Source organism: Sceloporus occidentalis, unplaced genomic scaffold (genome assembly GCF_023333645.1).
Source record: "Sceloporus occidentalis isolate IW3139 unplaced genomic scaffold, rSceOcc1.0.p SCAF_90, whole genome shotgun sequence".
NCBI lineage: Eukaryota > Metazoa > Chordata > Lepidosauria > Squamata > Phrynosomatidae > Sceloporus > Sceloporus occidentalis.
In genome coordinates, this window is record NW_028317070.1 from 2,236,618 (window position 1) to 2,253,125 (window position 16,508).

General features: G+C 38.4%; 1 protein-coding gene across 1 annotated transcript; it reads left to right on the forward strand.

The window, feature by feature from the left end:
- The first annotated feature begins 7,701 nt into the window (after positions 1-7,701).
- LOC149284595 (mitochondrial transcription rescue factor 1-like) lies at positions 7,702-9,138 on the forward strand. Its single transcript, XM_089496489.1, has 3 exons — positions 7,702-8,099; positions 8,612-8,684; positions 8,959-9,138. Exons 1-3 carry the CDS (start codon positions 7,702-7,704, stop codon positions 9,136-9,138), a joined length of 651 nt encoding a protein of 216 aa, XP_089352615.1.
- The last annotated feature ends 7,370 nt before the right edge of the window (positions 9,139-16,508 follow it).

Genomic DNA, 16,508 nt, shown 5'->3' on the forward strand with positions numbered 1-16,508 from the left:
ACCTGCTAAATGGATTCTACTATTTGTCCTGAGTTTAGAAATACCCAATGTTTTTATGTTTTTTTGCTTTTTTCTACCCATTATGGGGCAATAAGTACAGGTAGCGTTTTGCTATTTCAAAGCCATTTTTTCCAAATCTGGTAATTCTTCCCCCCATGTGCCATTTCGGGTATCTTTGAACCCGGCCAATGCAATTTACCCCATCAAATCATATATTTTTGAAAACTAGACAGCCCAGGGTATTCCAAATGCTAGTATTTTAACTATTTCCATGCACCATATCTACCACCAGTCTTTGTCAAACTTTGTGGTAGTCATTTTTTTGCATTTGTTTTGTCATACACATTTTACTTCAGGTATGAATTAAAAGGTTCTCGTTTATGTCACTATCACAAAACACCCCAATATGTGTTCAGCACCATCTCCTGAGTACAGCGATACCTCACATGAATGATTTTGCCTGGCTGTTTGGGGGCAAAAGGGCCACATTTGGGGCATGCGCATTTTTCAATGTTGAACTTTGGCATTTGGGGATCCACTGCCTATGCCCTATTTGGTACATCTTTGAGCCGGGCCATTTCAGTGTGCCCAACAAAACCATATATTTTTCAAAACTAGACACCACAGGGTATTTTAAATGCTGGTATTTTAACTCTTTGCATGCACACATTTTACCACCAGCATGTTTTCAAAGTTTGCAGTAGTATTTTTGTGTGTGTATTTTTTCCACACACACCTACTTTATGTATGAATTTACAGCTCCTGGTATATGCCGCTGTCACTCGACACCCCATAATGTGTTCAGCAACATCTCCTGAGTGCAGTGATATCCCACATGCATGGGTTTGTCATTTTTGTGGGAACTAAAAGGCCACATTTGGTACGTGTGCATTTTTCTAATTGGAAATTAGGTGTGTGGCCATCCTTCCCCCGGTGTTAATTGGGACGTTGTTGAACCTGGCCAATTCAATTTACCCCATCAAATCATACCTTTTTTAAAAGTAGATACCCCACGGGCAGTTAATATTTTAACTCTTTCCATGCGAGAATTGTTTTAAGCTAATATGCTAATTTTAGGACTTGCTCACAAAAATATATTTTTTATATATATATATATATATATATATATATATATATATATATATATTTTTTTTTTTTGTCTTTTTTAAAAAAAAAAATTTAACATTTTTTTTCAACTTGGAGGTTCCCCTGATAGTGACATCAGTGGGAAATGATTTTTACATTTTACTAGTTTTTTACTATTTTTTTTCTAATTATTATTAATTTTATTTTATTTTTTAATTTATTTTTACTAATCACACTGTGATTAGAAAGCTGGGTTCCATTGACTTGCATGGTGAATGCAGTACCTGTATTCAACCTGCAAGTGGAGCCAAAGTTCTCTAGATGGTCTGGACCATCTAGCGAACTTTTTAAATTTGTTGGTTCCTGTTATAGGGCAGCGGCCATCTTGCTTGATGGCGAAGATCATCGGCAGCTGCGGCTGTGACCGCTCTCCGGAGCGGTCACAGCCCATCGAAAGGTAAGTGTTTGGTGTCGCTGGATGCCTCCTGATCGAGGCATTCCAGCGACACCATTTAAGTTTAGGAGGCGATCGTCGATCGCCTCCTAAACGCTTTTAAAACGGGCGTCCGCCGCCATACAAAGTATGGCGGATGTTGACGCCCCGTGGAGGGGCCAGAGATGGCCCCTTCGTTCCGATCGCGGCGTTGCTGAATGCATCGAGGTCGAGGCATTCAGCAACGTTTTTTGGGTGCAGAAAGCGAAAACAGATCGCTTTCTGCACCCGTTTAAAGACGTGCCGGTCCTGGCACGTCAATTGTCGTAAAGCACATGCTTTTCCGTGTCGTGCCAGGACCGGCAATTGTCGTTAAGGGGTTAAAGCATTTGCAACTCTTAAACCACCGATGCCTTTCCAATAAATTTCAATATCTTCTTTGTTAGCTCCTAGGTTCGGACCATAAGGCCGGATACACGCTCTTTTGAACGCCCAAGATATATAAGAGTGACCCAGGATCCAAACGCAAATGGACTTTTCTATAAAAAAGAGATAACGTTAGATAACAAAAACTCTTAACATTTCTGGTCTGACATAACGTTTAAAACAGTTGGATCTCCATCTGCCCAATCTTTTAATGACTTCAGGGGAGAAGCCTAATTCAGCTGCCATCGTTGCTACACCTATACGAAAGGAATGAGATAAAATCCTCTCTTTTTCCAAACCCAAATTTTTGATGCATTTCTTAAGCATTGCATTAAATTGATACATAGTCAAAGGATAGGCATCCTTATGTATTAGTAAAGGACCTGGTTCCTTCGGTCTGCTATCCAAAAATATCTGTAAGCTTAATACAGGGCAAAACTCCAACTCATTTATAGGGTTAATTTGAATCCTTTGTTTTCTTTGTCAGTCTTAGAGTTTCTAATACATAACCACTGTTTACCATCACTTAAATCCACATCTTCAATTTGCAACCCCGATGGACTGAATTTTGACACTAGCTCACTTAACCTTAGAGCCGCAAAAAAAAAAAACGCTAACAAAAATGCGGCCTTGAATAACCTGAACTCGAAATAATTGAAAGTTAAACCCAGTAAGGATTTTATTAGTTGTTTCAATAGCAAAAAGGAGATTGGTTTTCTAGTATCTTTAATTGTTTTACCCCTCGCATAACCTTTAATTAATTGCCTTATAATAAAACTATTAAGCACTGGCACACCACCCAGTAGCTTCATACAGAAATTAATACCACTACACAACTTTTGCAACGAAGATTTTGACAATTTCTTCCTCATTACCTGAAGCATGAAACAAATGGCCGCTTCTAAACTCATACATAACGGGTTAACTTTATTATTGGCCGCAAAACGCACCCAACACTCCCAAGCCTTGGTGTAATTAACCCAAGTAGCCTTAGCCACTGACGCCAACAGCAAATTATTTAACATGGTACGATCTATTCCCAAACGTGGGATGGTACTGGACACGGCTCTTTCTCCGCATTCGGCGCCAGCTCCGTGAATCTCGTCCACTGTAAACGAGAGATGGAATCAGCTATACAATTAACCTTTCCTTTAATATGAACTGACTTAAGCCAAATATTATTGCACAAACATAAAAACACCAATCTGCGCAATCAAGAAATCACCTGAGGCAAGAAGCGTGTAAAGAGTTTATCGCCCCCACCACACTCTTGTTATCACACAGGACTGTTATACGTTTATTAGCAAACTGAGAACCCCACATCTCAAGCGCTACCACAATTGGAAACAGCTCTAAAAGGGTTAAATTTCTCGTCCAGCCAGCAACAAACCAGCTTAAAGGCCATTTACCAAAACCCCCCCTATTATCCCAAAACCAAAAGATCCAGAAGCATCTGTAAACAAGTTTAAATCCGTATTACATATAAAGCCCTGTTGCCAAATCGTGCGACTGTTAAACTGGTCCAAAAATTCTAACCAAACAGCAGTATCCTCTTTCATTTCTCTAGTAACCTTTACATGTAAGAAGGGGGATTTCTTACCAGAAATTGCTAAAGTCATCTTCCTTGTAAACCCTCTGCCCATCGGAATAACCCTTGAAGCAAAGGCCAACAAACCTAGTAAGCTTTGCAAATCCCTAACCTTAACCTTATTTGCACCTTTCACTTTTAACAACATGCCCTTCAACTTAGTTAACTTTTCCTCAGGTAACCTGCATTCCATTTTATTGCTGTCTATTATTATTATACCCAAAAACTGCAAACAAGTTGTAGGTAATACAGTTTTATCTTTAGCCAGAGGAATACCGAATTCTCTGCCATGTCACAAAACTCATAAAGCAGCTTGAAACAAGTCACCGAACCACAATGCCCTATAAATAAAAAATCATCCAAGTAATGAATGATGGAACCAATCCCAGTCTTAAACTTCAGAACCCAATCAAGAAAAGATGCAAACATTTTAAAATAAAAGCAAGATAACGAACATCCCATTGGCAGACATTTGTCAAAATAAAATTTCCCATTTAACTGAAAACCTAGAGAATTAAAGCATTCTGAGTTGAAAAGCAGATTCTATATCAACTTCAGACATTAAAGCATTTTTTCCAAAAGCAATAATCCAATCAAGCGCATCATCAAAAGAAGCATATTTTACAGGAAAAAGGTCCATATCAAATTCATCATTTAATGATTGTCCTGGCGGAAAAGATAAGTGGTGAATCAACCTGAAGGAACCTTTTTCTTTTTTAGGAACTAAACGGGGATAAACGAAAGCAACCAAACGGAACATTATCAAACGGGCCTGCTATTCTACCTAACTTAACCTCCTTTAACCCTTTCTAAACCGCAACATCTAAATTGTCTTGAAATTATTTTAAATTATTAACCCATGTGAACTCATTACAGATATAAACTGGAACTCTAAAACCACTGCTAAACCCTTCAATTAGTATTCTGGCTTTCTCCTTGTTTGGGAAGATGCTTAAAAATGGAAGCATTACTTCCAACTTCACTGGCGTCAGCAGCTTTGACACTTTGAACATTAACCTGTGCATTGCTTCTTTTAAAACACTTACTAGCCAAATGCACTCCACCACATACTAAATATTCATGCTTATATTTGCAGTTACTCTGCTATCTGCATTGAGACTCATTAAAAGCCCAGCAGACTCCTTTCTTTTGCATAAATGGACTACTATTCGATGCTTTAGCTGCTGGTAAACTCTGCCTTTGTGGGAGCATAGTGCTGACCCACAAACCCACATCTTTAAGACCCCATTTCATGTTACCATGCACTGAAATCTTCTTCTAACACCGCTTCTAAATGCTGCAATAAACCAACGCTTAAATTAGCTGTTTTTCACATATTACACTCGCAAATATACAAAATGCTTGCAGCCAATTGTAAAATGATCTAGGTATAGGTCTACGGCGGTCCTCATCCTTATCTTTATCTTGTTTCATCAAAAATTCTTTAGACACGGCTAACAGTGACAGACTATCTATATATTCATCCTTCCAGATCTTCTCTTTCATACTCTTACTAAGATGAAAACCTAATAAAGACATTTCACAAGTTAAAGCTTCCTTTAAACATACCTCATTAACCCTATTTGAAGTTACACAATTAACCGTATCCTCTAAACCCTGCACCCACGCCGGACCTGGACCTTGCTGAACATGACCTAAAATATTATTTAATAAACCCACTACTTCCCTTAGCTTTTCTAAACTTTGTGCCCCAGGGAAGCACTCACCCATCCTTGGACCTGCTGCAGCACTGCTTGTCCCTTCGCCTGGATCCTGACCATCAGCGTGCAGCTGCTGTAAGCTGTCATTCTCTCTTCTTCTTTCTGTTCTGTAGACAGGAGTTTTCTAACTGCTAATCCTCTTCTTCTTTGACCCAGAGGTTACCTGAGGTGAAAAAAACTTTTCTTTGCGGGCAGATTCTTCTCTTTCTCCCAGAAACCATTTCTTCTTCCTTGTCTTCGTGTTCTTCATGCTGATAGGAGTCTCTTCTGTCAGTCAGAGTTGCAGAAAAACTCTGGTCTGGGAAGGAAGATACAGATGGAGAAGCCGATAAACAGCTTCTCAGCCACTCCAGACCCCCGGCTCTACTTGCTTCTTCTTCTAGACGACGGACGAGATCCTCCATGACGCTTGCTCAGCAACAGCTCCTTGAAGATTTCTCTTGAGGTGAATTTAATCTCCCTGCGCGCAGCTTATTTATTTATTTTAGAGTTGCCTCACGCCGTGAGCACATCTGACTGCACCAATCAGCTGTGCTTATTTTTCCCGCCGCACAGAACGCCCACTCAAACCTCGTGCTGCAGCACAGCTAATTAACCAATCAGCTGCGTTAAATAAACTGCCTGCCCAGCAACCTAGAATTAGATTTAGCTAACCTAGCCTGCCAAAACTTTATGCCTTAACTTTCTTGACCTTTTAGTGACCCCTGTTATATAACTAATGTCCAGCAATGGACAATTAGCGCGACGCTTAGGCAGCTTGCGCTTTTAATGATAGCTATTTATTTAACTTACTAAGGCATTTGGAATTAGAATGCATTTATTTACACATTTTAATGTCTTTACAGATTTTCTGCTGTTTCTATACTCATTATTGCCACTTTTAGGGCTATACACAGTAACTATTCCGAAATCCTGGAAAGGAGGAAAGACAAATAGAGGAAATGGGTTCTAAATGGGGGCACTTGGGTATTATGTATCGCAAGTATTTATCATTATCACTCAAGTCGGAAACCTTTATAATAATTTATAATATCAAGACTCTCTAATTAAAACTATTCATATAGTTAAATAAACGCAAAGGCCAGCTAACCGAGTACTAGTACACAGTCCTTAACAACTTTATGATACCTCTCTGCAATTATCTGCGTGTCCAGCAGGTGGCGGAAACGCATTTCAAGTGAACTTTGAGGATGAGCGCAAGCGGAAGAGAAACGGACACCAAAAGGAGGCTTGGAACGCACGTTGCGCGGAGGTCAATTTTCAGTGTGTGAGCAGAAGTAGCTGTGGGTCCGTGTGACAAGCGAGGTGAGGCGGATACTGACTTCTTGTAATTTGCCAGCAGGAGACGAGAGTATATTAGCAGCAGTACTGGGCAACGCCGTGTGTTAAATGCCCATGTTGTATTAAGCATGCTTGAGATGAGACATGGTAAAGTGTGCTGTGTGTCCTTCCATTGCAGGACGGGGAGGAGAATATTTTGGGCATGACCTTCTTTTGCTTTGGTTTCATGACAAGTATTCACTCTGCAGCTTGCAAACCAACCAGTGTTTCCAGTTTGATCACAAAGAAAGCCACACAGAGCAAGTGTACCTTATTTCTAGATATAATCTCCAAACACATCTTTATTAGAATGTGTGTGGTTTTAAGTTGGGGGTGAGGAGTTTTTGATTGTGACTAATATTAATCATCAGTGTTTGGTCATTGTATATTTAACTAGAATTCTATAAAATTAAAAGCAAAATTTAAATCCCCTACTTTGGTACGGAAACACAGGAAAGGACACAACAAAAAAAACAAACAGTAAAAATAATATATATATATATATAGTTATTATATATAAACTCAGTAAAGCATATCAGTGATTCTGTGTTTAGGTTTGTTCATGAAATTGGTAAATAGTGGAGCAAATCCTTAGGCTTAGAAGTCTTTACTTTAAAATGGAAAAATAAGCCTGCAGTTGTTTTTAGTTGGTATTTTTTCTGCCATGTTATATATTGATTTTCTTTTGTGTGCATCTTGATGAAATTTGCAAGTGTTTTCCTTAACAAAATTCTTATTCTATGAAAATATTATTCCATATTAATGTTAAATTATTAAAAGTTATAGCGTAAAAAAGTTTTTTTTTTTGTATGAGGAAGGGCATTACCAGCAGCAGATACCAAGATAGGCAATGGTTTAGTTTAATTAAGGAAAGAGATGCTAATCTCTCTATACTTTAGGTTATACATGTTACCGTATTACATCTGTTTTGCTAAAGGGACATTACAACCGTCATATACACTTTTTAATGGATATGATAGCATTGTGGTGCCTGTTGTAAATGTATGGGCGGTTCTGTGGATTCCACATCTGCTGCTGTAAATTATATTTTCATTCCTGCTGGTAATATGTAATATCTGTAGTTCCTCGTTTGGATTTTATTTTTATATATCTTTCCAGGCTATGAAATGACTGGAGCCAGACTGTCCCTGTGTGCCTTCAGGAATCTTCAAGTATATGCCAGACTATCTCCGAAACATGTATTTAATTGTGGCACGTGCTGGACACATTGCAGACTTGTGTCAAATACCCTAGAACATCACCGAATCCCTATAACTTTCCAAATCCCCACAAACTCTATTTTTATAAATTCGGTCAGGCTTAAAAGTAAGAAAAGTCAGAAGGACAGCAAAAGTTCACTGCAAGAAGATGATGACGAAGAGGAAGATCCAGAAGATGTAAGTGATTATGAAGATGAGCCAGTAGAAGACCCTAACATCCCCAAGGATTATAAAGACCTAGAGAAAGCTGTGCAGTCGTTTCGCTATGATGTCATTCTTTCTGCAGGACTGGATATCTCAAGAAAGTAAGTTAACACGCCTTCATCCAGAGCCAAACACCGTATGAAAAAGCCATGATGGGTTAATAAAGCACCCTAGTTTGGTGCTGTGTATATTTGGTAACCGTGTGTACACAGTAAGATTGTGATAAGTATTTGATACACAGCCGCTTTCTGTGTTCTGCAGAGTGTTTCTATGCAAAACACTTTGCTGAGCCGCTTGCACAGCCTCGTTTAGCATGATGGCCAAGTAGCCTGTTCAGTTTGCCATTGTGCCTGCAAGGCTCAGGATTGAATTCTGCTGCCAGGAAGAAAGGAGTGTGTCTAGCCTTTCAGTTCTATGGGTTATATACTGTATGTATTAAACAACTCTACAGACAAAACACTCTGAAGCAAATACAGATTTGTCTCGCTGAACTCAGCACAAAGCAGTTCGCTATAACTTTTTATGGTGGGCATTTTACCTCCAGCTAATGAGCCTACAGTTTAATAAGTATCCATATTCCAATGTGTGTTTCTGATCTTATTTAAATTTTTAGCAAAGTTGAAGAAGCATTTTACAACAACTTGTTACGGCTGAACGGGGAGAAACTATGGAAGAAAAGCAGAGCGGTATGTTTTGGCTTATGCGCCATTGCTACTAATAAGATTACCAGGTGGAATGAGTAAACAACTCACTGCTCTTACTTTGATAGAGAGGCTTGCTGGCAATAAGAAAAGCTAATTATATGCATAACTGTGCAGTGTTCCAAATATATCAAAGTTTTAGTAGTCCAGGACGTAAAGTGGCAGTCAACGATAAAATCTTTTCAGATATTGGTTAAAGTAACTGAATGCGATCATTTTTCAGCTTGGAAATATGGCTAAATATTTATTTCCCCCTTAGGTGAAAATCGGAGACACATTGGATTTAATACTTGAACAAAATAAAGAGACTGAAACTACAACAGTGATGAGAGTCATCTTGAGAAGTGTTTCAGATGAAAAGACAGGAACTGAGAAGTATAAAGTGACATTACGACGCTGGAAACATCTAAAGCTAACAACCCAGGACATGCCAAAATGAGAGTTGCATGCTTATCACTTGGGGAACAAATGTGCAATGTTCAAAAAGCCATTTAAATGAAAATGGTTTTATCCACCTCCCACCCAAAAAAAAAGTGTTATTTTTAACACTGACCTGCATGACCTATAGGGCAATACTGTCAATAACATAATGCACACCCGGGTGTTTTTTTTAATTAATCGAGGAACACTGTAATTTCTAAATCCTAGAAGGAATATGGAGTATGTGTGACATCAAATCCTGCTTCTCATCTCCAGATATCATTTGTCATTCTTGTATTGATTTTTTTTTTTTTTTTTTTTTTTTTTTTTTTTACATAAAGTTTGAAAATGAAGTCTTAACGTTACTCTCAAATTTTCTGGCTGGATATTTATTACGGGTGAGCCTATTACACTAAAATAACAACCAAAATTGTGTATTTGTATACCTTTTGGTTGGGATATCTGTAACTCAAAGGAACAGCCTGAAAATGAATGTTCAGCTACAACTGAAGCAAACAGTGTATGCAGAAATGACCCTGTCTCCTGCAATTTAGTGAGCAACACTGCTAGGTAATTTATCCAGCAGCTTCCTACAGATTTTCAAGCTGGAGCATTAGCTAAGAACAAATACATTGCTGCAGCAAAAGCAAAACAATCCATTAAACTTTAACAAACTAAGTATATGTTTGATAACTAAAAGTAGAGTTGGTCACAATAACAATACACCAGCAGCCCACTTTTTTTTTGTCAATTCTCAGTTTATTTCACGTATGTTAACATAGACATGGCACAAAGTATCGAGTACAGAGTCACATCATCTGATCAGTTTACAAATACAGCATAGGAGGATACTGCACACGAAAAAATAAAATACAGGTTGAAATAGCAGCGAAAACATAAGACATTGAGAACATTAGTGAAACAAATCAGGTACAGCTATGGAATAAAGCCACCCCCTAGGGAGGAGGACGGAATGAGGCAGGTAAGCAGAAAGGTACCCAATATTACAGTGCCATAAAACAATGTGTAAAACAAAAGGAAACAAAAACAGAATAAAACATGTCTGTCCCAGGGTCCAGCAGGTAGCTCCACTACATAGTCATACCAACCAAAGGTACTAACATAAAAGTAAACAGAAACGCGGGAAAGAACTGTCTCGAGGACTATACACCCAGTAGGAGAGTAGCAGCGGACACTTAGAAGGAAACAGGTAAAGGACGATGTTCCAGGGACGTGACAAACGACCTCCAGTGAAACCACTTAAGTTCAACTTTATGACCCGCACGCCTAGCTGACCACACTAGGACTTCCATCTGGTAAATGAATTCGACCTGATTAATCCAGGCCATAAAGGAGGGAGGGGTGACTGATTTCCAGTGGCGGAGGAGGACCATGTTGGCCGCATTAATCAGATGAAACGTCAAGGACCGCTTGTAGCTAGAAAAAGAAGTCTGTGTGTGATGGAGCAGAATGGCCTCAGGAGAAGCCAGGAAATCGGGATTGGCTACAGCAGCCCACTTTTGACTGCTGCAGTTACCAAACGCAAAGCATTTGACCTGGAAGCACCCTGGGCATCCATTGGAGCACAGCATTGACTGATATTTAGTCCCCACAATCTTGTGGGGACAAATATTAACCCCTGCAATGGTGTCATACCATATCATAGCTTTCAGGCTGAACAGCAGCAGCAGAGCCCCGAACAAAACGGGTATTAACTAAAAGTACAGTTGGTCACAATAGCAATACACGAAAAAATAAAAAGCGAGTCTGTTTCAAACATCCAACCTAAGACGCAGAGTTTACACCATTTTTTGGGGGAAAGCGCTTCAGCTGGCATGATGATTCTAGTTGCGAGTTATATGAAAAACAGAACAACAATGCTATGTACATGTCAGTTGCAATAAGTACAGTTGTATGAAAAAGAAAGTACACCCTCTGAATTCTATGGTTTTACATATCAGGACATAATCATCTTTCTTAGCAGGCCTAAAAAATAGGTTAATACAACCTCGGATGAATAACAACACAATATATTACACACTGTCATGATTTAGTACACAAAATAAAGCCAAAATGGAGAAGCCATGTGTGAAAAACTAAGTATACTTTATGATTTAATAGCTTACAAAACCACCATTAGCAGCAATAATTAGCAGTAATTATTTTCTGTATGACTTCATTGGTCTCTCACATAGTTGTGGAGGAAATGTGGCCCACTCTTCTTTACAACCGTGCTTCAGTTCATTGAGGTTTGAGGGCACTTGTTTATGCGCAGCTCTCTCAAGGTCCCGCTCTAGCATTTCAGTTGGGTTGACTAGGCCGTTACAACACCTTGATTCTTTTCTTGTCAGCCATTTCTATTGTAGATTTGATGATGTGCTTGTGATCATTGTCCTGTTTCATGACCCAATGTCGATCAAGCTTTAGCTGTCAGACAGAAGGCCTCACATTTGACTCTGGAATACTTTAGTATGCAGAGGAGTTCATGGTTGACTCAATGACTGCAAGGTTCCCAGGTCCGGTGGCTGTGAAACAAGCTCAATCATCACCCTTCCCCCACCGTGCTTGACAGCTTTTCACCAAACATGGTGCTGTGCATTATGGCCAAACATCTCCACTTTGGTCTCGTCTGTCCAAAGGACGTTGTTCGAGAAGTCTTCTGGTTTGTTCAGATGCAACCTTACAAACCTAAGCCGCGCTGCCATCTTCTTTTAAGAGAGAAGATGCAACCCTTCCAAACCCTTTCATGTTCTGTCATGAACTTTAACATGCTGAGGCCAGTAGAGTCTGAGATTTAACCTTTGCAATTTCTTTGAGCATTGTACGGTCTGACCTTGGGGTGAATTTGCTGGGGCATCCAGTCCTGGGAAGATTGGCAACTGTCTTAAATGTCTTCCACCTCTGAATAATCTTACTCACTGTAGAATGATGGACTTTAAATTGTTTGGAAATTGCCTTATAACCCTTCCCAGATTGATGAGCAGCAACATTTGCATCTTTAAGATCATTGATAAAGTCTTTCCTCTTTGGAAATATGTAAACACGCACCTGAATTCACCACACCAGCAAACTGCTAAAACTTTGGCTTTTATAGAGGTGATCACACTTGCTGATTATCAATTAATCAAGGGCTTTTGATTTGTCTCCTACTTAGCATCTTAATTCCTATGGAAGCAGTAAGGGTGTACTTAGTTTTTCACACATGGCTTCTCCAGTTTGGCTTTATTTTTGTGGAATAAATCATGATACGGCATAATATGTCATGTGGTGTTGTTCATCTGAGGTTGCATTTACCTAAGTCTTAGACCTGCTAAGGGAAAGCTGAATGTTATACCTTGATATTTAAAACCATAGAATTCTTGTGTGTACTTTTTTACACAACTGTATATATCACATATCTAATATCCCATACAGCCCCACCATGAAGAACCCATGCTAAAGTACTTTGTAGATACTTTAATATCTTTACATATGGGAAAGACAGTTTGAAAAGGAAAACACCTCACCTTGCTGCAGCCCAGACCATGTTGGCCTTCCAATAGCTCTTTATGTGAACAGCCCATTAGCCAATATTTGTTTTTCTTCATGGTACACAAAGCCTCCATCGTGCCAGGCAGGTCATGGAAAAACATCCCACTGGCGACAATTGATGTCCCTGGCACAAACAGTGTTGCTGTAATGCCTCGATGTCAAAAAAATAGTTTTTCTCTCCCGACCCTCCTGAGGTACTGCATTCAACCATGGAAGTCAATGGAGCCCAGCTTTCAAATCACAATGTGAATAGTAAAATAAATATATATAATTAAAGAAAGGGAAATAAATAAATTTGGTAACATGTAAAAATAATTCCCCACTGATGTCATCATCAATACAAATTTTGAGAAAGGCTGGTAGTAAAATTAGTGCATGGAAAGGGTTAAAATACCAACATTTGAAATACCCTAGGGTGTCTAGTTTTCATATATGGTTTTATGGGGTAAATTGAATTGACCAGCTTCAAAAATGTTCCAAACAACATATGGAAGCATGATGACCACATATCAAAATGCCAATTTGTGTGGCCTCTTGGCCCCTAAACAACCCAACAAACCCATGAATGAAGGGTATCACTGCACTCAGGAGACGTGACTGAACAGATCTTGGGATGTTGTTTGACAGGGACATATACCAGGAGTGGCAAATTCATACCAAAAGCACAGTGTGTGTACTACCACAAACTGACTAAGGCTGGTAGTAGAATGACCAGATTTGGAAAAATAATGGTTTTCAAATAGCAAAATGCTACTTGTACTTATTTGCCTATAACTTGCAAAAGAAAGCAAACAACATAGGCTATTTCCTAACTCAGGAAAAATAGAATCTATTTAGCAGGTTTCATTAGCTTTTTTTAGATGGGTAAAATATATTTCCAGTCACAAAAAGTCATTTATTGTCTAAATTTACCATATTTTATACGTTTTTATAGTATAGTATATGATACAAGATTATGGCATCTAAAGAAAGCCCCGCTGGTCCTGAAAAAACCCCCTATATAACTTGTGTTGGTATAGTAAATGAGACTTTCACCTTATTGAGGGCATCCCATTGAGAGTGTGAATATTTTAAGAGGCCATATAACTGGCCAACCTATAAAAGTTTTGAACACTAACCTTTGAAGGGGTTTACTACATAAATAGTCAGGGCAAAATTCTTCTGAAGCCAGACTCAACTAGGTCAACTAATGTTTCAGATCAAACTAATTTTAATATTGGACAAAGATGGCCTGAGTAAACACTCTAAATTATGATTTTATGTATATGTAATGAAAAAAAGCTATCCAACTCTACCTGGGCCCAGTGAAAAAGTAATTGCCTAAATCAATCAAATTACCAAATGTAATTGATAATTGGGCTTTAATTTCACTAGACATACCCAGGTATGATTACTGCCATTCCTGTTGATTCAAAAAAAATAAATAGAACCTTTCTTGCAAAGTGAAGTAAAAAATCAGCACACAATCTAAACCCGCCCCCCCAAAAAAAGAGATGAGAAACAAAGTCACTGACATTTATCGGTCTAGAAAGGGTTGCAAAGCCATTTCTAAGGCTCTGGGACTCCAGCGAACCATTGAGAGCCATTATCTACAAATGCAGAAAACGTGCATTATCCAGGAGCATTTGGCTTACCAAAATTCCTCCAAGAGTGCATCCAGATTCAGCCAATAGGTCACAAAACCCAGACACACAATGATAAACTGCAGGCCTCACTTAATATGAGTGTTCACAATTCCACAATAATAAAAAAGAGTATGTAAAAAATATCATCCATGGGAAAGTTGCAAGGCGACAACCAATGCTGCCCAAAAACATCAAAGGTTGTGTTAGATTTCGTCCCCCCAAAAAACATCTTGATGACCTCGAGACTTCTGGGATAATATTCTATGAGCTGATGAGCCAAAAGTGGAAGACATGGGTCCCGTTACATCTGGTTTAAAGCTGAAGTGGCATTCCACAATAAGGACATCATAGAAACAGTCAAAGCAGTGGTGCAGGTAGTGTGATAGACTGGGGCTGCTTCATGATCTTTTTATTGAATAAATCACAATATATCTTATAATACAGTGCAAGATGTCATGTGTTGTTGTTCATCTGAGGTTGTATTTCCCTCATTTTAAGTCTTGCTAAGGAACAGATGATTGTTATGTTCTGATCTGTAAACCATAGAATTCAAAGAGGGTGTATTTTCATGCAACTTTAAATCCTGTACTACGATTCTTTAGGATGGCCTAATGTCTCATACAGCCCCACCATGAAGAACCCGTGCTAAAGTACTTTGTAGGTGCTTTAATATCTTTATATATAGGAAAGACATTTTGAAAAGGAAAACAACTCACCTTGCTGCAGCCCACCACACCATCAGCAGTCTACATTTGGCTATTTTTGGCTGTATGAAACCACCAATCACTAGCATTAAAGCGCCTTCTTTGTTTCAGTTACATGGCTCATATGCAATTTCCAACAATGTGGCAACACATTACTACATCCAAACTTATTATAATAACTGCAAGTATGAACACTCTTAGGAACAAACCTAGGAAATTCCAATGCAAAGGGTTTATGTTTTCAGCTTTCCGAAATATGTTTTTTTTTCGCGAAGTGGCCACATACTGTAAAATACGATCAGTCATATTGTTAGCATTTGCTTCGGCCGTTAAACACAGTTCTTTTAAAACACTGAAATGATTGAGGAGGCAGTGTTGTGTATTTATCGTTAACAGTAACATCCAAATAAACTTTATTTTGACCATTTGGAAGAGCCATGTATAATGCAACATTTTCTAATCAAATGCATGTAAATTGTGAATGTAAACTACTTAAATGTGAGTATTAGTTGTTAAAATTTCATATTTGTTTTGAGTGTTAGGCCTTGATTACAGTGGATTTCTAGCAATTTTGGGGAAATTTAAGAACCAAGCAGATTTAAGAATCAGCAAAGAATACATCTTTGGAGATAAAAATAGCACAATATGATAAGTGCCAACATTCTCAGGAGCCCAAAGTTACACACATAAGAAACATACACGTTTACCTCTTTATATAACGGTATTCATATTCAATGTCAACTAGGTGTTAAAAATCAATGCAAATTAGTAACCACTTCACAAATTAAGAGGTAGGTGTTGGCCACATTTCAGATATCAAATTATATTATTTTCCTATGAATGACCTAAATTAGCTTGTTCTACCATTCGGGCCAAAACAGAATGCCCCCTTCAAGAAGGAAAAACAGATTTCTCGTGAAAGGACAAGAACAAATGGACATCTGAAAGAGTCATGCAAGAGGCACTTGTCACATAAGGTTTTGGAAATGTAAAGTAAAATATGTATAATACAGGAGTTGACTGATGTCCCTACAGCTCCACTTATACTACAATTTTCATGAGTGTTTTTTGAACAGTTGGCACACTGCAGTTTGGCGTGATGTTGTGAGCCATATTCCAATAAAAACCTGAAAGTTGAAAAGGTTTTTAAAGAGTATTTTTTTATCCCTCTGGATTTTTTAAAATGGTTTTGTTTTAGAGTTTCTGATCAGACCACAAGGAACAAATGTAGCTGAGCAGAAATCCAAAATGAAACGTGTAAAAAATAATATATAAAAAAAAATAAAATGTATATATATAAAAACAAATATGGCCCTATATCAAAATGCATGTTTTGCACATCAAGGTCATATATCCATTTCCCTACCAGAGGGATCAGTGAAGCACTGCAGCGCAGCAAAGGCCAAAACAAAACATGAAAAATAGAAAATATTAAGGAAAAAAGAAAACAGCATTTGAACTAAGCAATACAGTAAGAAAACATCTATTACCAGTGAATAAAACAGGTTTGATTCCCAGGTGAGTGCAAA